This window comes from Nipponia nippon, unplaced genomic scaffold (assembly GCF_047370975.1).
Source record: "Nipponia nippon isolate SJK-2023a ecotype South Korea unplaced genomic scaffold, ASM4737097v1 scaffold_3, whole genome shotgun sequence".
Taxonomy (NCBI): domain Eukaryota; kingdom Metazoa; phylum Chordata; class Aves; order Pelecaniformes; family Threskiornithidae; genus Nipponia; species Nipponia nippon.
In genome coordinates this window covers 70,254,576-70,279,870 of record NW_028262347.1, presented here as the reverse complement: position 1 = coordinate 70,279,870, position 25,295 = coordinate 70,254,576, and the positions used below count along the sequence as shown (strand labels likewise).

Here is a 25,295-nt window from a genome sequence, read left to right as displayed (position 1 = left end):
CTAGACACCTCTGACTTCCAGCCTCTCCTACAATATTAACTAAAGCTATTTACGGCACATATTGTTAGCAAGGACCCTTTGGTTAGCTATAGCATACTTTGGAATTTAAGACATAAATCCTCAAAGCCACTGCTAATCAAAGGCAAACCACCGGCACCATTTTCCATACATAATACCTCACCTCTCTGCTTCAAGGCGCATTTCCTCACGCTTTTGCCTCCTGAGTTCTCTGCGGCGTTCAAAGTCATCCATGGTGGGTGTTCAAGCGTTCAGAGCTCTGGAAGTATCCAAATCTAAAAGGGAGATGACCACTTAGATGAGAGAGAAAACACAATGCATGCGTTTAACTAACTGAGTCTGTTTAGTTTTGTTTTGCTTTCTTAACTTCACTGTAACTATTTTCTTTTTCCATCAAAAAATTTAACTTCTTCAGTATTGTTGAGATAAACAAGATTAATGAAATGCCTTGTAGGATAAACATAGCCCATGCCTGCATTCAGTTTCCTAGTTAAAATTAAATCAACATGCTTTAAGTAAGGACTGTATACATCTGCTAGCCGCAGACTAGCTATTTGTAACGTCACAGGTCTTTTCTACAAACAAAAGCAACAATTCAGCAGGATTTTAACTTTAAGCTTCCAATTTTTTACTGGAAGCAGTAAAAACGCTGCACAAGAGATTTCTTATTTTCTTTAGTTGCACAAATAATTGAAAGTTTTGCAAAAGTTAGTCCTCGTCTGTCTGTTCCCACTCCCCCTTCAAAAAAAGGGAAAGGAAAGGGAAAAGAGAAGAGAAAATGAGAAAAGAAAGAAAAAGAAGAGAAAAGGAAAAGAGAAAAGAGGAGAAAAGAAAAAGAGAAAAGAAGAGAAAAAGAAAAGAGGAAAGAAAAAAAGGAAAATAAGCCGCAGCTTTTAAATGCCAGCCAGGAGAAGCCAAACTATGTATAAATCCTGCTCAAAGAATCAAAAGTAACAATATATATATATTTTTTTTTTAGTTTAATCCACACGTTTTCCCTGTGCCCTACCTTCTTTATGATTTAGTCCATGAAATATTTTCCCCTTTACAGTTCTTCATATACAAAGCCTTTCCAGCCTTGGTTTATATCCCATCAAGCCGAGTATTACAGAATTCCCCTGCAGCCCCCAAACCAAAAATGACTACCAGAAAAGGGAAAGCTGTTCTCTTTTTGTCCCTGCTTTGTTTACAGAGCTGTCAGTGGTTAGTTAAACTCTGCCTGGAATCTGGCATTTAAGGCCTGCTCTAAGATTGCTTCCTGTGCAGGGCTGGAGGCCTCAGCTTCCTCTGCAATCCTAGCCTAGGCGCTGCACTCAGAGGATTTCCACCCCCCCCACGTCCCCCCCAAAAAACGTTTTCCAGCCCGTTAGTACAAGACCGGCCATTTACGCCGCAGAGAAAGCCAGCGTGCAGATGCAGACTAAAATTTTCAAAGGTGGCTTATGAACCGCTTGCAGTTTAAGGGAAACGAAGCCAAGGTGCATTTGTAAATTATTTGAAGTGCTCTGTTTGTAGATGCAGATCTGTCTTGTGGCTTTATATTCCTGCCCACCAGTGCAGCGTCCAAGCGCCCTCCCTATAAAATCACTGGCAATAGCAAAGCCTCTCATGGCTTAAGGGAATCCGTGGCTTTTTCTGCCCCCTTTTTTGGATTAAAACACTGCTGAGGGCAGGGGTTTTGTGAAGGTTATTTTATTAGTTTACTTTTCCTGGGGGTGTTTTTCTTTCTGATTTGTTCCTGGATTGGGGGATTTAAAGTTTTGTTGTTGTTGTTGCAACTTTCTTCGTGTTTCGCTGGCTGGGGTTGTTTTGTGGAGGTTCAAAGGGAAAGTTAATTTTGCAAATCCAATAGTGATTTTACAATTGCTCCTTCTTTTTTTAATGCACAATTAGACAATATCTATAAAAAGCAAGTTATAACAAGACATTTTTTCAAATCTTGTGTTTGTTTACTCTTACCACCATGTACCCCTTGAAGAACACAAAACAGAAAATCTGCCGTTTTCTCCCAAGAAGTGTTTTCATCACAGCCTACGCGTGCTGATAAATCCCGCCTCAGTTCCTTTGCTAGAGGGCCCGTGCGTTGCAGGACTGATGTGGTTCCCCCTGGCTGGGAGACGAGAATCAAAGGAGGAATGATACACTACAGAGAGCAAGTTCGAAGCAGCATGCTGCTGGATTTCTGCACAAAGAGGGCAGATGACAGCATCTGCAGGAACTAAGACTGCACCAGGCAGCAGCATTTAGTCTGTGGAATACAGTCACCATCAGAGATTTAAAATATAAAGAGCTGACACCTCATGTGCTAGAACTGAGAATCCCAAAGTTTTTTTCCCACTCTACCTCCCCAAAGCAGACATGCTTTGACATCCGATTTATTTGCACCTTCACTTCTTACCCAGGCAGGTACATCCCCCTCTCCACCTCTCCTGACTAAGGTATACTCCTCGCCTCCCCCCAGCACCAGACTCTGTGCACCCACATTTCTCCCATCCCCTCCCCAAATATCCCAGCCAATATCTCTGCCCCTTCCCTTCCCTACATGGTCCTCAGCACTGTCTCTCATTTCCAAAAGCTCAAGTTCTCTTCCTCATGAGGAAAGCTGAGGAGGTTAATAACAACCCAGAACTATTTCTGTTCTTCCTCCCCTCTTTCCTTCCCAGGAGCATAGGGGAGATTGCACAGCAGCCATAAGAAGTTCCCTGATGCAACAACCTTTCTCCATCTACAGGGTGCTTTTCTGTCATTCGATGAAGATCAGATGGATGGACATCTTGGGAGGATGTCTAGGGTTTATTAGAGTGTAGTGTCTCTTTTTTTCCTGTTACACATTTTTAACAATTTGGTATCAAACCAAAAAAGTTTCATTTTTCTGAAAAGAGGAAAACTATCCCTAAGGAAACTGTTTCAAAATCAAAAGTAATGTTTCATTCAACCTCAAAAAAAAAAAAAAAGTTTTCAAAGTATGATGGAAAATGCTTTGATATCTCAATTTTTTTCTGAGTTGTTTCCAGGTATGTTTTTCACCTAACTCAACCAGAAGTCATCAATAAATTTTAAAGAAGCAGAAATATATATATTTTTTTTAGCAAATAGAAGTAGATGTCTGAAACTATTTGACCAGTTCCATTCCCCTGACATCCACACACATACGCAGATTACTGGAATATGGGGCTACTCTTACACTGTGAAAGAGTACACCACAAGAATTATCATTTTGTTGCTTCTAACTCTAAAACAAGACCCTCAGCATCTTTTCAACCTTTACACAACTGAAATAACACTGAAAGAATCTGAAGTGAACTCTCGGGAGTTTTCCACTACCAGACTCAGAAAAGGGACCTATGGAAGAATATTATGAAGATCTCTGTCCTTGCTTTTTTTTTTTTTTTTTTTTTTTTTTTGAAATACCTCTCAGAAACTACTGAAGATAATTCTTGCTCAGGACCTCAGATTTTCCACAACCTCACATACAAGGGTCTTCTCAGGGTCCCTCTCATTTGATTCTGAGACTGAACCTTTAGATCATGGGATGTCTGATGAACCCTGTTGTATTCCTGAAGACATTCTAAGACAGATTAAGAGAAGACAGATAAGCAAAGTAACTTACTTACAATATTTACCAGCATTGCCACATTACTTGAATCAGAATCATAGCAAAGTATGTGCTCTGCAAATACCATCTCTCTTCAAAAAACACTCTTCATTTCAAAAGCAGTACCAGTCTCTCTCTCTCTCTCCTTTTCATCTCTGCACCTCACATAATGCCTTTGATCTCCAATTGACTATGGTTTATTGCCAAAATTTGTTGTGTTTTTCATTGTCTTGCTAAAAAGTGTGTCATTCAAGGGCAGCCACGTTTAATCCGTCCTGCTACAACACACATGCATGCAAATCCCACTCCTCTTTATGTCTCATCCCGTAAGAGAGTTTAAAATTTTGTCTTCTTTCAGCTTTCATCAAGGTGAAAAATGAGAGGAACGCACAGTAATTGTAAATATATGACAAAATATTTTAACAGCAATTAATGGGAATATGCTCTTTGAAAGCGAACGATAAATTGGCTAGGTAGAAATACACGCACAGCCACAAGATCTGTATAATTCCAGTATGGAATTATACAGTAAACTCCTGTTCTGGCTCAGATTTAATACTGCCCTCATCCTATTCCCAGCACTGATTTCAGAGACAACTCAGCACCCAGGGGGCCTTAAAAACAGATAAACTAAACTGGTAACAAGCAAGTGAAAATGCAAACTACTACTCAGGTCTTTAACAAACAGAAATGTCTGTCTGTCAAGACCTGCCAGTCACTTTTCCATTACACTGAACGAGCTCCCAGACTGTGATGTTTACGCTGAGCCTCTTCACCAGCTTCAGCCTAGTTGAGCCAAGAAACTTCAAGACAGAGCATATTCCTTAATATAGGACGGCTGTGTATTGCACAGGGCTCTACGCTGGCCATGTCTGGTGGCAGCATTGTGCGAGCACATGCCATCTTCCTTCCCTCCCAGTACAACGAAACAATTGCAGATTTCCTCTTGGTGACCTTCGGGTCCAAAAAGCCTGAAAGTCAGGCCTGCTTCCTTAACGTGGGATTGCTTACTGCTCCGGTGTCATGAATGCCCAGGGCAAGCTTCACGCAGACAACTGCTAGGCAGATTGCAAGCTGTGATGACTGCCTGTGCAAGAGAGCACGGATCAGAGCTCTTGCCAGACCCCCTCTCAGCAGTTTGGCCTATTCTACATTAAAGAATGAGGGCAGAACATAGCTTCAGTCACCTGAAGGGGAGTGAGGGGATTTGGCCTTCAGTTTCTTTGTAATGAGAGATTTTCTGCTAAATTTCCTTTCTTACCTGAAGACATCTGCATGCACTGTGCACCAGGTACCTCCCCTTCCTTCCTTAGCCCCACAAGCCTCTCATGCTGGTGACTGAAGTGGGGTACCAGCACAGACCCATCCTGCACTGTTGCAGGACCCCAGTTCTTTGGGAGCTGGTAGAAATTTTAGGATGCACAGGAAGCACAGAAAAGGACTAGAGCGGTAAAAAGGATAATAGCGGGTTTCTTCATGAAAGAAACCATTACCAGTTCCTAGCCTCTCCCTCCCTCATCCTGAGCAGCAGGAGGCAGGAACAGGGCAAAGAGAAACAGCTTCAAGATTTCCAGGAGAACTCAAGTAACACAGTGCAGAATAAGGAGGCCAATGAGATATCACAGCCCAGTGCCTAGCATCTGAGGTGAACCCAGCAACTGGGGATGCTCCTACTTGGTTCTGCCTCTGATTTACTTTGTAGCCTTAGAGACTGAGCCTTAAATCAATTTTGTGCCTCGTAGTCCTTATGTTATCTCCACCAATTGCAAATTCTTCTCACTGCACATTTGCAGAAGGCTAAAGCAAATCCAGGCCCCAGGTTCGATCCTGGCCACTACATGTAACTAACATCAGTACTAAAAAAAGCCATATCCTACAAATAGAAATGTCTGCTGCAGAGAAGGGCTGAACAAAGGTGATAAAGGGAAATTCTTTCTGAACCTTTCCTACAGAGGGGTAGTAAAGGGAAGGCTTCCAAGCCCAAAGGCTTTCTACACTCATGCAGCTGGACCTCTGACTTGTGACCTGTTCTCACAAGACCTAAGTTATTCTGTCATTGCCCTGTTGTTTTTCTTTTTTGATACTCCCACAAAAAGGATCTAATGTCTCATTAAAGCCTGACAAACTGAGACTGCAAGCAGCTTTGTAAGTTGTACCCCATTAATCCAAATGTCCCATTTTCCCATCTGACCCCACTTCAGTTGTCCCACAGCCCTATTGTGGAGGCGTAGACCTTTCAAATGTCAGTGGTCAGTGAGAAGCATGAAGAATATTTTGCTCCAGCTGGCTACATGTCATGATATCCACCGTATCCCTAGGACTAGCATTGCCCTTTCTTTCTACCTCGTCCACCTCAGAAGTGAAAACAGAACCTCTTCATTGCCCCATTTGCAGCTGAGAGCAACTCAGCAAGCAATACTCATTGTCTGTGTGACTTGTTTAATCTGACACCCACGAAATGCAGGTATGACAAGCATTCTACTGCAATATATGGGAGAACTAGAGTTCCTTAATCTATCTTCAGTCAAAACAAGTCTCTTTTCTATGAAAATCTGTCAGAAAACATTTGGAAATTATTTTCACTGCTCTGCTTTTAATTCTGCATTAGAAGCATTCAGTGCCACTCAGATCTTTCAGAAACAGGTGCAAATTCATTGAAGTCAAAAGGTAGAGTTCAATGGATTGATTTGTCCTTTGTCACACCTCGTGCGTGCTCTTTCTTTAATCCGCGGTGTTGGATATTGCTGGCAATCATATATTACCAATAATAAAGCTTACATTTAAAGAGGCTCTTCTTTCCTCTATAAATTCCTTTTTAATGTTCCTTTCACGTAAAACCACATCTGCAGTTGTTACTATAAACTTGGCCAAGTATTCATGGTGACTGCAGATGATAAACTCTTGTACATACATATACACACACATATACATACTCATATCAAGCATCTTTATTCCTTTCCCAAACAGAATAGCTCATTTGGGACTCAAGGCAAAATAAACGTATTAGGTCATGTGAACACACAGTTTTATTCCAATCTAGCCTGTACCTTGTTTCATCTGACCATGCTTCTTAGGACTTCCAAGGAAAATTCATCAATGGCAAACCAACCAAGTGCAGTTCATACTTAGCATCAGAAAAGCAAACTTTGGAGCTTTCTCAGTGTCACAATTTCTGTTCTCAAAACACTTCACTTCCATCTACATGCGTATGTCCAAATGACTGACTCTGTGAGAAGGAGACAGAGAATGACCTAGAATTTCAACAAGGAAGTAAAAAAACTCACCTGTTAAAATCTCTGCTTGTGGCATAGGGTACATTTTCTAGATCCTCTTTCACAGGAGTAAAAAAAGCTTATGTACATTGGTGGGACATTTTTAAACCTGATTAACATATTAGTTAACATCTCTGTGGCATCCTGAGCAAAACTATGTAGTGATTGCATAAAACAGAAATTCCCAGTTGGTGCTCTGCAGACTACTGATGGCCCACAGGACCACACCATGGTCCAGACCCTTGATTCAAATAGGTGCTGAACAAGTTTCACCCACCCTGACTGCAGCATAGGTTACCACAGTGAATGCTACACATGTCTTTGCTTGTCAGCTGCTGCTGCTGCAGGGTGAACCACATGGAAGTGTTGACAGGGAGCTTTATATAGGACGTTGTCCCTGCCACAGAGCTCACTTCTTGGGTCTGCAACTAAAAAATCCACAGCTTTAAATACCTTCTGAAGTCCATCTCTCATATCCATGATCTAATTCAGCACTAGGGAAGGAGCATTACAGAGCTGCACCATCCCAGAGGTGTTCGCAAACATCTAGCATGCTGCTGCTAACGCTGCAACACACTTCAAAGCATGCAGCAGTAGGACCTATCATCCCAGAGCCAGTCAGTTGCAATGGGAAGTCCTCGTTTGTCTTTATTCCCTTGGGCAGGCTGAGCGTGGGTGTGCCGTTTCCCTCCTCCCACTTCCTTCCTCATCTTTCCCCTACTGCACATTGACATAAGGGCCAGGCAGAGCTTTCTCTTGACATTTCGATTTGCATATGCTTGTCCCACCCCTGATCTCGGTAACATTTGTCTATCATTTCCCATTAGCAGACAAAGGAAGAAACAAGACATAGCTGGAAGCTGCTGGCACAGCCGCTGGTTCTCATGTTAGAAGGATTGACCCTTGACTCTCCACTTCAAGTGTCCTCTGAAGTATTTCAAATATGTTGTCCCCAAAGACCAGAAGATACTGAAATATTATTCGTATACAGACTAGAGCTGAAATCCTGGTCCTATTGGAATCCCTGGCAAACTTCCCAGAGACTTCAATCAGGACTGCATTCTACCCTCGCAGGCCAAATTCATCTAATATACACTACGAAAGGTCACTGAGTTTACCCTGCACATCAGAAACTGGTGGGGTCTCAGATTATGCCAATACAGGCTACTTCATCCTCTCATACCTTTGTGCACACACACATAAAGGCAGAATTTCTTTTACTCTTGCAATGCTTACTTGTGGGAAACAAGTTATTTTTACTCATATTACTATCACTGAGGAAATACCTAGTGTTTGCTGCAGATACAAAGGGCAGCTGAAAATTGCATTGTCCTTCACTACTGTTCAATCGTAAGTCAAGATATCTCAGGTAATGACAACGAAGCCCCCATCTCAAAGGACAAAACACCCTGAAATCAAAGGGATTTTATACTTCACAAAACAGTTTGTAAAAGTGCTTAGTGCCAAAATGAGCTCTGACTTGCATTCGCTTTTTCTTTGCGTTCAAACGCTGGGAAGCAGGCTCATGGGATATCATTCACTAGTTACCCTTGTCTTTTATCTGCTTCTACCAGAAAAGACCTTCAGCTTCATCACATTAATCTAATCACAAGAATACCCACATCATGCATTTAGTCCTCCTGCGCACTTTGTCACAGATCTGTGGCCTGACTGTTGAAAAGTGTGGCAATGCCCCAGCTGTTGGCCAGCTTCATCTCTCCCTGAAACCTCTAAGAGCAGAAAACCAGTGCCCGTGCCAACACCTTCCAGTCAGAAGCTATTTCTTTCTTAATAATAGGAAAGAACAGACAAACATCACTAAGAAACAGATTAGGTCCAGCTCAGATGACGAAGCCATATTAAAGAGGAGAATGCATTTCCTCTTGCCCTATAAATGGCAATGCCAATTCTCCCATTGATTTCTATTAGAAAATAATCAAATAATCAGAGCATGGGAAAGAACATCACACAGGCACAAGAAGCTGCCACAACTATGGAAAAGCCAGTCTTCAGTTTCTGGCCTATGCAAATAATACTGCCACATTGTATCCATTCAATTCGTGCCTTTTCCCTATGCCTTTAAAGGAAAAATTACTTATTCTTGTCAATGCCCTCTCAATCTAACTTCACATCCTCTGGAGAGGGAGCCTCACACTAGCCCAGCTGGCAGATGTCACGGATGCACTGCATGCCTTGATCCTGCCAGCTGCCTCCTCTCTGAGGGAAACGGCATAGCTGTAAGTGTGGCTGGTGGAGTGTGCATCAGGACACGTAGTGACATGAGTGTCAGCCGAGATGGCAACCATCTGGGAGAGGGGCAGAGGCTGACCCTGAACTGGAACTAGGTGCAGTGGAGGTGCAGCTGGGGACAGAAATACCCACAGCAGCTGACGACCATGCACTGAGTGCTAATCACCATGATGCTGTTAGTCCCTTCTCAATGTGTAAAGCCACAACGAGCCCATGTGGTGAGGTGCCACCACAGTGGTGTGAAGCAGGACAAGCCACCAGAGCAGAGAGCATGCTGGGGGCTCTTGCCTAGTGGAGTTAGTCACCCAATGATGCAGGCACGCATGACACTAGACAGGGTGGTCTGGTGTCCATCATGACAAGCACAGGCTCGCACTGGGAGCAGCAGTCACAGCTCTGGCAGTAGGCAAAGGGTCTGGGCTAGGAGCAGGGTAGGCATCATCCAGGGAAGATGTTGCTTTGTCCAAGTGCAGGAGCATTTCTTCTGCACCAGAATTGGCAAGGAATCCAGCAGTAGCAGTGCAGGTCTCCACACTTGCCTCTCCACTAGAGAGAAGGGTTTGCACCTCCATGCAAAGACCTCATCAGAGATGGGAATTATCTGCTTCTCTGCCTCCCTGCCTCCTGCTACTCTGCTCCTGTCCCTCTCATTTGGTGTCCTACTCTTGCACCACCCCTCTCATTTGGTGTCCTACCCTTGCACCACCCCTGTTGACCTCAGACTCACATGCAATATTCCAACAATACGTTGTGTGAACTTATTTGTGTCCAAGTAGGTTTTATGAATGTTTTAGCACTCTATTCACACTCTTTATCTGCATCTCTCAGGTCTTGAATTAAAAAGCTAAGGTAATGCCGTTAAAAATAATAAAATGTTCGAGCAAGTCTAAGGTAAGGTTCCAACAGCAACATCCACTCAGCCAGACTTCACATGTTTTCTGGAACGCATTTCAAAATACAAAATCGTGATATATTAAGCTACATAGTCAGTCATAAAAAAGTAATAGAAAATAATATGAAGAAACAATGCAGCCAGCTTACTGTGGCTTCATTTTTGTATTTTCAACCCTTTTTCTTTTCCTGTTAAAACATGCAGCCCCTAGGATCCAGCTCTGCCTAATGCTGAGCATCATAAACTAATGAGAGTTGAGGGGTCTCTGTTCCTTGCTCTATGGAACCAGCAATAAGCAACAATACCAAGCTTTAGTTGTGATCCCAGCATTTTTAAAGAAAAAAATATACTACAAAAAACCCACCCCTAAAGTTCTTTGGTTTGCTGATCTTACTAGTTGTGCCCTAAGAGACACTAAGTATTTTGAATCTAACGAGTTCCTCAGAAGAAATTAATGATAGATTTTCAAGGTCTTGCATGTTGCTCTTGAACTTTAATTAACTCATCTTCCCTCCCAGTACCTGTACACTTACTTTGCACAGACACAATGCATGTCACCGTGATAGATACATTGCAGCTGAAAGTCCGGTTACTCAATGGCAGAACATCATGGAAATCTGTGGAATTCCACCAGGAATGGATCTAGCTGCAGAAATTTCTACTGGGCTTTTCCAGCTCACACATTTAAATTCATCTTTACAAATGAAACCCAGATTGTTTCCTGCCAAGTAGCTATATAAATTTTTCTCTAATAAGCGGCAATTCTGTGTTATTTTGGTTGAAAATTGAAGCATGAGGTCAGTGCCACCTTTAAAGAGGTAAAGCAGGGCAGCAAAAATACAAAGCCTTTCAACAGGACAACTCAAACAGGGTACCACAAAATAGATGCCCCTCAAACCATTTGCCATATTTGAAGTCTACATCACAGACCCCACTTTATGCTGAGCTTAGCTGAAAACAAGGAAACACTTAACACAACAACGTCACCAAACCAGAAGACCCGACAGCAGTGCGGCTCTGTGGCAACAAAAGAACAATAGGCAAGATGACATGCTTGCATGCTGTGCATGAGCCAGCATAAAACCTGACACAGCAAGATTACGATATTGCCAGCTACCCTCATAAGACTCACACAGACAAGCTGTTAAATAATCTTGACAATAATCTGACTGCTATCTAGACATTCAGGCACAAACACGTATTGCCAGCAAATACCACAACAGCAACGTATCAATAATGTTGTATGCAACTGTGCACTGCTTCGCTGTGCAGGGGAACAGCATTGCCAAAACTTTCAACAGACCCTGGCTCAGAGTCAATTAAACAAGACAGGTGAGGCCTGACAGTATCCTGTGCACTTAATACTGAGAGCACACAGACATACATACTTACTTTGTATTAACGTGACAAAGGAAAGCTACACTTGAGCACTGTATCAAGCCAATAAATTTTACAGTTTAATTTTTTTAGGAACAGTGCCTCAGACAATGTCTGTGTGGTCCAGAAAAGAAAATGTTTCATTTTCCTTCAAAAAATGAATGGGGGGGGTGGGTGGAAATAAATCTCTGTACCACGCATTATCTGCTACCTTTCCCTAAGTCGTCTTCCCTAAGGATCCAAAACCCCTATGGTGTCTCCTCCAGCCTCCCTTGTTGCCATGTTAGGTCCACCCAGCTCAGAACGAGACACAGAGCGCACGTGGCTGGTCACAGTCTAAGTCTAAGAAGGCGCATGAAGCACATTTTTCACAGTCAACCTACAGAGCAGGGATTTATGTGTACAAAGTGTTGGCCAAAACCAGAAACACAACGATGGAAGGGGAAGGAAGGAAGGACAGCTTCTAATCTGTTTGTAAATGCTCTACAAATAGGAAAGCAGCCTATGTTTACTAAGCAAATTGTGTTTCATAACTCAGTCACCTCATCTTTAGTTATGGGCTAGCTGGAAAAATAATCGTTGAACTCGGCCTTCAAATCTTATGCCTTCTTCAAAATGATGAAAGCAGAAATAATTGCACTTATGACTGGCATGTGTGCACTGAGGCCTCCTGATGGCGGATGCTTCACAACTCACCAGATCTGATGGCTCTACAGGAGTGGAATACAAATAGAGAGACAATCTCTACAAGGATACCCTATTAAATAGGTGGAAAAAAGCATTAGGAAGGCAAGGGAACAGAGGCAAGAATGGGAAAAGAGGTCTGAAAAAAAGAAATAGACTCTGGAAAAGATGTACAGAGAAGGATCAAACTAAAATCCCAGATCATAATGCTTGCAAACTTGGAGGATTTTTACAATCCATACCCCAGATAAAAATCCTGAAAATAGCTTGCACCCTTAGGGTGAACAAAAAAAATAAAAGCCAGATCTGAAAATCATCAATGAACATGAGTAAACTAGCCAGATTTTTCAGTGCTTACCTGGACCAAATCAAACCTTTACAACTTGTAAATACTGACAAGTGTCACTTCAGATATTATTAAAGGATTCTCTAAATATAACAGACAGGTTGGTCTGCAGTTAAACCTTTTCTCCTTTGCTTCTCCAATGCTGAAAGTAATTGAAAACAGAAAACATGCTTCTTGATGTAGCCTAACTTTTTAGGAACAGAAAGTATAAATGTTATCTATATAGCTGACGCTGCACTTCAAGGCTGCACTCGGTTGCACCCATATACCTTCACACAAAGCCAGGTAAAAAAACAAAAGCATGAACGCTTACAGTCATATAAAATACATGTGCAATATACCCTAGAGCACCTATTAAGTGATACCACTTGCAAGACACACCAAATAAAAATCCACATAAAGACGGCAACAGTTCTTCTTCTGGCCAAGGAGCGTTGGAGAAGACAAACTCATAACGTACTTCTTTCAAACAACATGGTGTCACAAATGACATTAGAAAAACTCTGCTCAAAGCAAAGCGTTGTATAGGGAATACGCATGATTGCAAAGTCTGAAGGATGTGCACACACTTCAGAGAGCGCACATAGTCAGAACAGATCTGAATTTTTACTATCTTTGCTACTGCTTTAAGTCCATATTATTTTGGTATCTACACTAAAAAGGAAAGAGAAATATCTTTGGAGATGACTAAGCAGTTTCTTGATTTCTATTAAGTACCAAAAAGCAGTCCTGCCAATTTATTAATATTTAAGTTTCTACAACTTAATATAAACTTCGTTCCAAGAACTACATAGGTCTCCTTAAAGTATGTGTAGCAAGAAGTCAACACTGTGCCAGCTGGCAGATTAAACAAGCCATTAAAGTAGGCTCCTACTGAATTTAAAGGATTGTTTTTCATCTTTTCCCTCTCTACTCCTCTACATCCAGATGTATTATTTAGGGAATATTTTCCAGTCCCAGTAAGAAAAGTAGAAGAAATGCCCTTGGCACTTAATGAGTTTTTCCTCCAATGTGGTCTCCTGCTGCACTTGGAATTTATTCCATTACTGTATGGCTTGCAATGGTCCCAAAATACCTCTGACTGTATGAAAAGACGGGGAAAGTGTGTTTGGGGTAGGTATGGTTCTTCATTCAAAAGCAGGGACAGCCTGGGGTGATTGATCTTAGTGGATGATTTCATTAAGGCCATCATTATCCCAGCATGCCACCCCACAACCCATGCCCTGCAGCCCCTTGTGCAGGAGACCAGCACTGTTGCCTGCACATTATAGTTGGGAAAAGCGGAGTACACTAGGATTAAGGACAAGGCCAACACCAGCCTGAAGCAGGTTGGCAGACAAGTTTCTCTGCAGCCCCTGCAGGACTTCAGTGATGAGAAAAAAAAAAAAAACAAACAAAAAAAACAAAAACAAAAAACTGTGGTAAAACACTGTGCCTTCACAGAACAGAGGCTTTCAAGCATATCATTTTTCCATCAGAGGTTCAAATGCTTATTTGAACTTTGCTAAAACTATCTGAACTTCATGACCTAGCAGTATTCAAAGGAAGAATGAGTCTAGAATAAACTTTGGTATTAAACCAGCCCTGGTGTCATCTATAACAATATAACAGTTATATAACAGAATTTCAGATAAAAATGCCCCCTATAACAGTTTTCCAGATAAAACCTCCAAAAGGTCAGAGTTGTGTCTGCTCCCTGTGGCTGCTTCAGACTGACTGGAACTACTGGCAGCTGAAAGAAGAGCACCGACTTTTGATATGCCTGGAAAATAATTTTATAAAAATTGAAATAAAAAAACTCCACCACCTAGGCCTCCCACAATATTTCAGTTCCTGGGTAGTAAAATGAGTTCATTCCCATAAACTTGCTACTGAACTAGAAAACAAAAAGGCCTTAAAACTAAGTATAGGGACAGAGCCAGAGGCTGAGATAGCCAGCTCCAGAGCTTGACCGTGACACGGAGCATCTCCTTCCCTGGGAGCAAGAAGCCCCTCCAGGCTCCCACTCAGGCCATATCTGGTCCCACAGAGTGAGCGAGCCCCTTAGTCCCAGGCAGACCCAGCGACAATTTTGGCCCGTGCAATGACTTCAGAATTTGGCTCAAAAAGAGTTTGAGTTGCCAAAATTGTTCTGTGGGTCACAAACATTCCCTTCCCCCTTTCTGAAGGGGCAGTTTAATTCTTAATTGTATAAAGCTGAAGTGTAAAAACTGTGTTTTGCATGTATTCTTTGTTTCTAATATTCGGTATCCGTAAGGGGACTCCCTTGCTTGGCTAGCAGTCGGGATTCATTAAACCTTTTACGATGATTCTTTCTGGTGTGCAGATATATGATGAATCTCAGATGTTTAAATAGCATATAACAGTGCTCCATTGACCTTGCTGAGTACAGTTGGAGGGAAAGAAAGGTAATTTTCCTCAAAGAAATGTTAAAAATGTGTCTCCACTATAGCCCAGATGCAGAGGATAAAGAAACTCCAGAGGGATTAAAATATTTTAGATTAATTTGGAAGAAGGCCACATTGTGTAAAGCCTGGTTAGTTTGGGCCTTTCCAATTCCACGCCATATAAACAAACCCATTTAAACTGCATTTGTTAGAAGGAATGTTTTTTTAAAAAAAAAAAAAAAAAATCCCCCAAAGTAGTTGTAACTCAAATGACCTCCAGTTCTGTATTCTCTTCTTACTGCCTAAAGAACAAACATATGTACAATATATTCTAGCCAGAGCTTGTGCAGTTGCTGCATGATTCATACTGCTTGAAAATTAAGTCATTTAAGTAAAGGGATTCCGGCTCCCTCAAGCAAGGTTTTAAAACTGAAGCAAGGTTAGATCTCATTGGTTTTGGAGCCAACTTCCATACTTTGAACAAGACCATTGCTTATAGATCTTTGCTTTGAGCTGAGTAGAAGGAATAAAAGAAGAAAGGAAATGGAAAGTAAGATGTGGAAAGAAAGGAAAAGAGGGAAAAAGAAAAGAACCCGTATCATCAACACAACTATATAAGGACTAACCTAATGTTCAGCGTGCCACTGTCTCAGAAACAAGTCCTTAATGTTTACTCACTTTCAAGGTCAAATTTTGCCCCTTTTACTCACACAGAATAGAGTTTTTGCCTGCAGAGTCTTCCAAAGAGACAAGTCAGAGTGTGGTACTAAATAACCACAAAAAGTATAGGGTTGCTGATGCTTATGAGTTAATCAAGTTGAGACACAAAGGAATATGAGGGTAGCAGTGATCCAGCCAGAGGGGTAACAGCATGAAACACACAGTGAGTCATTTTGCATGATTAGCATCTACAAAACAGTGGACATTTAAAGTAAAGGGACTTTCCTTATCGTAAACCATTAATCCCAGAGCAACTCAACATGAGGAATACCCTCCTATCTGCCATGTGGATGAAGAGAGTTCTCCAGCAGTCCCAGGCTTCCTTGAGTTCTTGAAATGGTACCCAAGTATTTGACCGTAACTCAGTCACCATGCAAATTCCTCTCCCCTTGGAGGACATGAGGCAGCTGGCCCAGCCGAGGACAATATATTGTCTGCTCTCTCCCAAATACCTAAACAACATCATTTCACCACTGAATGTAACCATCTTGGAGAGGAACATGGCAACTTGACTGAAGTTCAGAACAATACAACTCAGCAGTTTAGAATATAAAATGAGGAAAAATATCATTTACGTTACAAGTAATGTACTTTCAGAGAATAAAAATGTTAATTTAAGTTCTGGGATTTGAGGGCTAGCATCCCTTCTCTTATTGAAGTTATGAGATGTTCCGAATGTGATATTGCAAGAGGCTATGATGGTTCTGACATTATAGCCATAAAATTCAACTGTAGTGACGGCTTCTACAGCTATAATACATTTGATAGCACATCATTGGCTTGCTACAATGCTACCAGTTTAAGTTTTCCATGTGATCCTTTTCCTCTTGATGGTTACTGTACATTAGTGACAAACACGTTCTCCAGCATCTCCTGCACATTTTTACTTTGATTGCATCTATAACCAGCCCTGTGCTCCCATATTCAGCCTGGTTGCATGAATGGAAGGGATACATTAAGCTCTCTTTGGAGATACTCCAGGTTTGCAGGGATATAACCATAACCAGAAAGCTGGCCAAGGGGATTTTTACATCATCAAAAAATCAATTCAGAATGTAAAACTTCTTGTGGTTGGGTTTTGTTCTTCGAATGTCATGTATGGACCTTTGTTTGTTGACGTACCCCTCTACATGTTCATGAAAACAAGATGTTCCCTAGTCACTTAAACTATCATGGCAAAACATTTTAAATAAATACTTCACATAATTTCAGAAACAGATGCTAGATAGTAAAATTGCATGTTTGCAACAGAAATGGCCAAGACCTATTTATTAGTGCTTGGAATTTTCTATTTTGTGCTTCACGTTATCACCAGCAACGCATGAAAAACACAACAGCTATTACATCCTAAACTTTCCTCTTGAAATGTATTTATTTTTTAAATTTACTCCAAGAAGTTTGAGTAGCAGTTAGTATTTTTCAACAGTGTTAACTCTGACCTTTCACTCATGTGCCTGCTACAATTCTACGTCCACGTATTTTTTTCTTTGCTGCACCTTCAGTAGGATTTGGGTTTGTCTGTTCTACCATCTCACATAGTGGCATGTATAGAGGCTCCTCTACTCCACGTAGAAAGACATGCAGGACTCTTGTGATAATTTCTGCTATGTCCAGAATATCATCAAGACATTCTAACTTCCACCTGTCTGAAACAGAAGTTATGCTCTGCAGAGAAGCTTCCCACTTTCACCTTAGCAGTGGCATCATTCCTTTGTGGTGTACCACTTAAAATCTGGAAGGAGCAATGCCCTTCACACTGCTCATAGTCCTAAAGTTACTGCATGGCCCTTTAAAAAAACCCATCCAATTCTGAAAGGTCTCTCTTTTGAGATCCTTTCTGTTTCAGTTTAGCATCAATACTGATAACCATTAACCTAAGCAAGTTTATAAGATATTCAGCCTAAATTTTGCTTCTCCTAGTAGTTCTAGCCTAAATGTTCTTCCTTGTAGTACTCCTAGTTAGACACTAATATACTAATAACTCCATTCTTAATATTGCCCCTTTCCTGATTGATTCAAATAGAGTATGTCTGTTATCTGTGGTAATTTTGAAATCTTACTGGCTCTTAGTCAAGTGGCAGAAGTAAGATTAATTTGATTGCTTAATAAATCAACATTGTTTCAGTTTAGCTACATGCTACAGCCAACTTTATATTGCCTGAGGCAGTCAGGGGATGTGTTAAGGTCATACAGATACACAGGCGGGACACAGATGTATAGTGATGTAAAGTCACCCAAATGGCTTTCCTCAGAGCCATTTCAGTTTACGAGTAGGCTTTATGAGCTCCGATAACAAAGGAACCCCCCCCACCTGCTTCCACACAAAGCTCCTCAGGTGCATCAACTCTGCGTTTCTGTCCCCTAGGCTCCTGGCACCCTCCTCATCAGGCACTGGATGCAGTAGGGAAGCTGCGCACAGCCACCTAATACCAGAAATGAGTCAAGACCCAAGAAGTGACTACAGAGAGCTGGCTCTGGTGTCCCTGAATCTGCTGCCTCAATAAACTACGTTCAGTTAACCCTGGCTGTTAGTTTGTTAAAGACTATGTAGACTCAGTTTGTATGGAATAAAACCCCCTGAAAATTCTGGTAATAAAAAAATAACTGGAGGGAATCAATTACTAAAAATAATTCATTAAATTAAATTTTACTTTGAGATTTGTGATTTCTTTTTTGCAGAATTTTCTCAGGTTTTGCTTTCAGTGTCTTCTTTGTACTTATAAGGAAAATAGCGCTTAGACTATCCTCAGTTTTAACACAAGGCAAAAACATGGCAGAGATTTGTCTTTCAGTGATAAAACTAGTGAAAATAGAACACTTATGATAACCCTTGTCTTTGAAAAACATCAGTAAAAAGCCCCCGAGCTCCACAAACATGTTGCAGACTGCACATGTCACATAACTAAGGACTACAATTTTTTGCCTGAGGCTCCCACATTTAACAAAGGGAAGCACTGCTTTCAACAAAAGATGCTATTCTAGTTATGTGCCCTTTTACCCTGTCAGAGAAACAGCTGGTATCACAAAGTCACAGCTAATTTGTATCACGTCTGCACTAACAGTCAGATTCAGTTTGTATCAAACCTTCAAATTTTGACTTAATACCAGTTGATGGATGACAGCTTTTCTTGCCTCCCCCGCTTCTCAAAACATATTTAAACATTGCCTCCCACATTAAAAAAAAAAACAAACCCAATATTCAAAATACAAACAGAATCTTTAACATGTTTCACATAACCAGAATATATGAAAATGTTTAAAATTAGTAAATTTAAAAAAAAAATCCTAAAGAAGGGTGAGAAAATTACGCCAGCTGTTCTGAAGTTCCATGACAAATAAATAGTGCTTTAAGACAGATATGTGGGTAACAAGTGTAATGGAAAAGAATTTTCTCTTAAAAAGAAAAGAAAAAAAACCCACAACTTACTTGCCTCAGGTAATCTCTTGCAGTTTGGGATATCTGTTCTCCTAAAAAAATTTCAATCTGTCTGCAGAGACTTTAAGGGCTTTTTTAAGGTCAGCACTCAACAATTTAGGGAATGCCAATTTCCCTTTTTTTTTTTTTAAGGGACCTGTTTCTCATTTATGCTATTAAATGTCATCTACTCTCATTTTAAGACCCCCAAAGAAGAATGCCTGAGCTGTGTAAAGGGACTTTAGTGAAAGTGAGAGTCAGGCCAAAGACTTAGCAGCTCCAAACCTGCAGCGCTTGTGTGAGAAAGAGCTGCAAAGATCAGGCTCTTCTTGGAAAACAGGCATGGAGGAACTTCCAGAGATTGGGAGTTCAAGCTCAGTTCAGACAAACATCTAACAGTGGTGGTGTGCTTCTGAGGTTACCCTCCACAGCACCTGAGTCTACAATATTAGCTGGAGACAAGATTTTCTTCTGAGATTTCAGCTACTTCCCACTTCCAGATGATCTAGAAGTATTTGACCAAGGCTCTTTCATCCTACGACCTGCAAGCATCACCAAAATGTAGAAAAGTAAAATCTCACAACATCCTGGGAAGCAGGGAAGATCTTTTTGTTTCTTTTTTTAATGCTGCATAGTATAATGATTATCAGGGTTCTGAATAACTGGCCCCATTTATCAGAAAGAGATTGGTCTGCTCCTTAAGCTTACATACACCAAGTGAACAACATCCCTGGGAAGTTCAAAGCAGCAGTATCAGTAATGCAGTTTTAAAGTGACAGGAGAGCTTATTGTGACTGAGATGAGAAAGAGCAGTTGTCAATGAAGACTGAAGAATCCCAGCCTATCTTTCCCTCAGCACACACATTTCCTGCCTTAGAAGGTTAATACTGCGCAGAAGACAGTAAGATGCAGCTTCTGCTGTGCCTAAGCTGTGCTTGGCACTGCTCTCTGATGGACTCCTTGCCAGCGAACAGAGCCAAAGCGCAGCATGCTCCTGCCACATCCTCTCCAGCGAGCTATATCTGCTCTCTACCTACTGGGAAGATGCAGATAATCAACTCCACTCCCTTCACTCCAAGCACAGCAGTGACTCTGCCCCTACATATGATCCTTCTGCTTGTTCAGATTTTTTTTTTTGTTTTTTTAAATGTTCTTAAACCTCTGTCTGGCAAGGCACGGTTTATTAGAAGCAGATTTCTCTTCAACTGCTCAGTGTGTCAGTTTTACAATTCCTAGGTGGTATAATTCCTGGAAAATAAAAAATGTTCTTCATCCAAAATTTTGGATGAGTCACAGCAGGTTTACTTGTTTTGGTTCACCCTTAAATGAAGCATAACTTTCTATATCTAAACGATGCTCTGGTTTTCTTTGTTTCAGCTGCCTGTTAGCTCCAAATTTCTGACAAGCAATAAGATTTTTCTAGCAAACGATGCCCACCAATTGGGCTCGGCAGCCAAAGACAGCCGTCACATTTTCATGGGACTGTGAATTGCGTCAGGAAGAACGACACTACTACTTTCCAAGCTTGATCCCCTGGTATTAAACTAAACAAAAGTCCAAATAGTTATCTTTAACACCTCTTCAGGAATGCAATGCAACACAAAACCCAGCAGGTTCTCATCTCTCACAAAAAGAACTTTTACCAAAAAGTGTCCTGGCTGCATATAGAGGTCACCTGAAGTCCCAGAAGCTACAGGGAAACTCGGGCAAGATTAAGTGTTGCACCTCCTCTTCCAAGCAGCAGAGAGGACAGATGAAAGACGACCCTACACTCATCTCAGTTTAATTCATCACAATAAAGCCACGGAAAAATGTCTTCAGAGGCAAAAATGTACATTTCCAAGGAAGATAAAAAACAATCATCACTAGCCAGTGACTGTGAATCTTAACTATATAGGGTATCACTTATTTTTGAAAGTAATTTCTATAAGCATGTCTCAGATTGTCTTCCAAAGCCAGATTTAGCTGTATTGAAGAACTAACAGAAGAGTTATAGGACTGTCATGATAATACTAAACTATATTACTGCTTTTTATACACAGATAAAGAGATGTTCCTTGTTTCCAGTACTTTCCAGACATAATGATTGTTTTTTCCTTTCCAAATGAGTGTATTGATCCACACCATGTGCTTTAATGATTTTCTAAAGGCAACTAATGGCCTTTTTCATTGTATTTTCATTCATGTCCCCTAAAGACCATCCTCCTATTCGGCCAGCTTTACAATGTGAAAAAGGAGGTTAAGTATAGAAAGTATTATCAGATTTTGCCTTTCCTTCTTGGTGACAGAATTCTTCCACCACTTTGACAAGTGCTGTGCAAGCACCATAGGGACTTCAGCATGAGACAGCTGACACTCACCCCGCATCCTACACTTAGAGGAGATGAATGACTCCCTGAAGGACAGATTTTCAGATGCAATTTATGCATCAAAATAAGGCACCAACACCAACTCAAAAATACACTGAAGCAGAGTCTCAGTTTTGAGGGACTGAAGTGCCTTCTTTCAACACCACAGTCTGCATGCTCAGACATGTCTACAAATACAAATCCAGTTGCTGAGCTGTCAGAAAAACTCTGGAGGGCAGTCACTGCTGTCTTTGACTACCCTATCCTAAGGAGATAGGGGGAGAACACTTGCATTTCTGATCCCATTTGCTTTTGGACAGTATGACCTCCCTGTCTTTGGGGGAGGAAGTTAGGTACCTCAAATTTGTAAGGAATTTAGGTACCTCATAAATGCACCACCCAAGGAAGCATGTGGGAACTTAAATTCAGCAATCTCACTTGACAAAGTGTTCCATAGGAAATTTTAGAACATTTAGACTGGTTCTGAAGCAAAACAAACAAACAAAAAAATCCTAATTTTGGAATATCGCCATTTCCTACAAACTGGAAATCCCAGATTCTATCTGGCTCCAGTCTTAGATACTCCCCCTACAAAGGCTCAAAAGCAATGCAGAACTCTGAAACAGCAACCAGGGCAGAAAACAGCCTGCAACAATTATCAGCCCATTCAGCATTTGCACAAACCTTCTCAGAAGTGTAGGCAAAGTTAAATTCGCTTCCCCAAGGACAATGACAAAAACAGCTAAAATGGGCCCAGACCCAGCATTCCTGATGGGGGGAAGGCTGCTGGAGAGAAAGGCAATGCAACCAGTGTTCAGCCTGCTGCCACGTCTCGCTCCTCCCCCACGCTGGTCTTGCCAAAAAGAGGAAAAATGGAGCAGAGGTACAGGCACACAGAGAACATGGTCATTCATCAGTGAGAATAAGCAGCTCGCTGTACCCTGAATTAACTGAAGATGATGGTATCTAAGGAAGTTGCCTTGAACGTGGTGCAGTATTTTTGACCCCATCAGTCTGCTGTTATAGGCGCTGCTTAAACTTAGAGCTAGTCCTTGGTTTGTCTCCAGTCTGGAATTTCCGTATATTGAGGGGCTGAAGTTTACATATATTATAAACACTTCCTTTAAATGGTTTGTGAGCCCTCACTTGTTCTGGCAGTGAAAGAACAATGTTTGTAAAAAATGTTTAAGTCTTACACTTTGTAAATAGTCAGTAAACATAGTTACTTGGACTCTCACAGACTCTTCAGAGCCTGCTTGCTCTAAAAAAGAACAGAAGACAAAACCAGACACCAGCACATTATCTCAACGCAAGTAAATATGATTTAAGACTCCCATTGCAAACAAAACGCTTGTTGAAATCCAGCAGAGAAATAAATACAGCTATTAAAAGAATGGCTATACACCCACAAAATGATTACCATAAAATTCAAAGATTTTGATTTGAAGATAAAATTCAAGATGAAATCCTTCAAATCTACTATCAGTTCTGAAGAAAGTAATCTCTGGTGACAGCGGTCGCAGAGGAATAGGAGTCAAGGATCTGACTGCAGGAATGTCCACTGATCTTCAGAGGCATTTGGCTCAGCCCCCAAAGCAGCAAGCAAGCGCACAGGGAAAAAAATTCCAATATAAAAGCCTCAATACAAAAAAAACTAATACAGGAAAACCTTCTGAATACCACAGGCAAGAAAATCTGAGGTAACTACTTTAATCATACTCACAGGAAGGCAACCAGAGGAAATATTCTGAGCTTTTCAGTAGCAAACCAGCTGCTGATAAATTCAAAATGGTGACTCCAGAAAATAGAGGTGATCACTGTACAGAAGTACAAAATAAAGAACATTGTTTAGCAATGGCATAATTATTGCACACTCTTCATTTTTCTTTGGTAGTCTTCTTTAACAACACCCCTACAAAGGTTTTTTAAAGTATGGAATAAACCAGAAAAATTTTGCAAGAGACCGACAAAACCCACTATCAACAGCACTATAAATTAGAGTTTGACAAAGCAAACTTTGATTTCCCAAAATCTCTCAGCAAAGTCACTCACTAAAACCTCTTTAAGCGAAGCTGATACAGACTAAGCTGAACATTCTCTTGCGATTAGTAAGAGATGAAGCAAAGCATCAGACCAGCAGTGAGTTTTCTTAACAGAGCAAGGTTTCCAGCATAGCTCCCTAAGGATCTCTACAAAGACCTGTAGTATTCAACATATTCATAAAAGCACTCTGCAAAAGCAGATGAACAGTGAGAAGACAAAGTCTGTAGACTATACAAAACTATTCATTATAATAAAATCTAAAGTCAATACAAAGAACTGGGGAAAGAGTTCATAGTAATGAATTTCTATGCGTAGACTAAATTCGGTGTTCATAAGTAAAGGTACAGGGGGGGAACTTACATCTGTATACACACAATGGTCAACTCTAAATGAGCAAATAACACTCAGTAAAGACACCTTGGTGCCTGAGGAAGAGCTCTCTGAAAATATTAGCTGACTAGCCAGCAGTTGTCAAAAGGCAAGTTAAGAATCACTAGGGGAAAATCTATGTTCCATCTAGGTTACACATCTAAATATATGGTAAACCTATGTTTTCAGTTTTGCATGAAGGTCTGGTTACCCTTTGTCAAGAAAAGCCCCAGGAAGGGACACCAATAATGATCAGAGCTATGGCACCGTTCCCATCTAGGAGGCTATCTAGTGTATGACTCTTCCATTTGAAAAAGAGAGATGATTGAGGCAGGATATGAGAAAGGTCCTGAATGGTTTTTAAACAGTAAATGTTGTTTATTGTTGTATAAAAACTACGATTCAAGAAGGAATAAAAAAAAAAAAAAAATCATGGAGGATAGTTTCATCAGCTATGAGATATGATAGTCTGGATGTGACCTCTGGTTTAGAAAGTCCCATAGCAGATTGCCAGACTCTGGGAGAGGACATAAAAGGAAGAACCATTCCACACTCATCTGCTTTCACTTGCTTTACTGTAAGTGACTGTCTCAGTCAGAGATAGGATACTAACCTAGATGGACCCTTGCTCTGACCCATCATGACAACAATTCTATAAATGTCAATTCAGAGAGCAGAACAAATGAGCTGCCACCATTATACAAAGACAGTACAACAATTTGTGGGTGATCTAGTAGAAACTCATAATGGATACCAGGAAATACAGGAAGAACGAGCTTCATTGAAATGGGGTATTTTTCCCTGAAGACTCACCCTGCATTCAGCTACCACTTGGTAGTACACAGTATACAGACCCACCAGAGTAAAAATAAAAACTGTAAGCTTTCTTCAGAGAGCCTCACATGGTCCATTGTCTTTAGACCCAAGGACCTTCATACAGAACATCCTGATGCCAGAGGAAATGGATTCTTTAAAAATCACTGAAGCCTATTTTCAGTAATTTAAGATCATAGTGTGGGGCCATTACTTGTACTAATTTCTGGTTATTCACTGGAAACTCATGGACTTGTGATGACTCTTGATGTAAATGATTATTCAGCAATTTCAAAAACAATTTTACAGTCTGGTCTCTAGGTTTTATAGACACCTGTCAGTGATTTATATTATTGAAAACTCTGGGATGGCCAAAGCCAAGATTTTGATTCGTTCCATTAGAAGCTTCATTATTAGACTCAAAAGAGATCTCAATTCCCTTTTGATGCTTAGCATTACTATGCATATATCACATAGCAGAAAAGAGCAATGTAAGACGACATCCCTAATCATCAAGGTCTGAAAAGAGCAACCAAGAGCTTCAAGTCATCTTCCTCTCACTGATTACAGTGAGAGCAGACTGGGCTCTATCAGTCCACAGAGCTCCAACTCATGAATAGCATGAAAGTCCTTCCAGGTCACTGCATTCATTCAAACTTTCTCACTAACTTGAAAAGCTGACTTTGCCCATTTCTATTGTTTAGTGGGCCCCGCTTGACCCTCAGCAAGCATAACTTCATGACATTCAGATCATGCATTAGGAGGA

The 25,295-nt window shown here is 40.9% G+C and overlaps 1 protein-coding gene across 10 annotated transcripts in view; it reads right to left on the bottom strand.

Moving 5' to 3' along the window:
- Positions 1 to 25,295, bottom strand: part of CALD1 (caldesmon 1) — a 219,573-nt gene that overhangs the window by 94,980 nt on the left and 99,298 nt on the right. For 6 of the 10 annotated variants that reach the window (XM_087765619.1, XM_087765620.1, XM_087765618.1 and 3 more), the window contains 2 exons: positions 23,028 to 23,121; positions 182 to 293 (listed from right to left, as the gene is read on the bottom strand). In XM_087765619.1, the coding sequence (XP_087621745.1) occupies positions 182 to 252 (71 nt within the window). In that variant the 5' untranslated portion in view covers positions 253 to 293; positions 23,028 to 23,121. Of the gene's footprint in view, positions 1 to 181; positions 294 to 1,027; positions 1,184 to 23,027; positions 23,122 to 25,295 lie in introns of those variants that run through there. The other 4 variants (XM_087765623.1, XM_087765622.1, XM_087765625.1 and 1 more) reach the window with 2 other exon arrangements.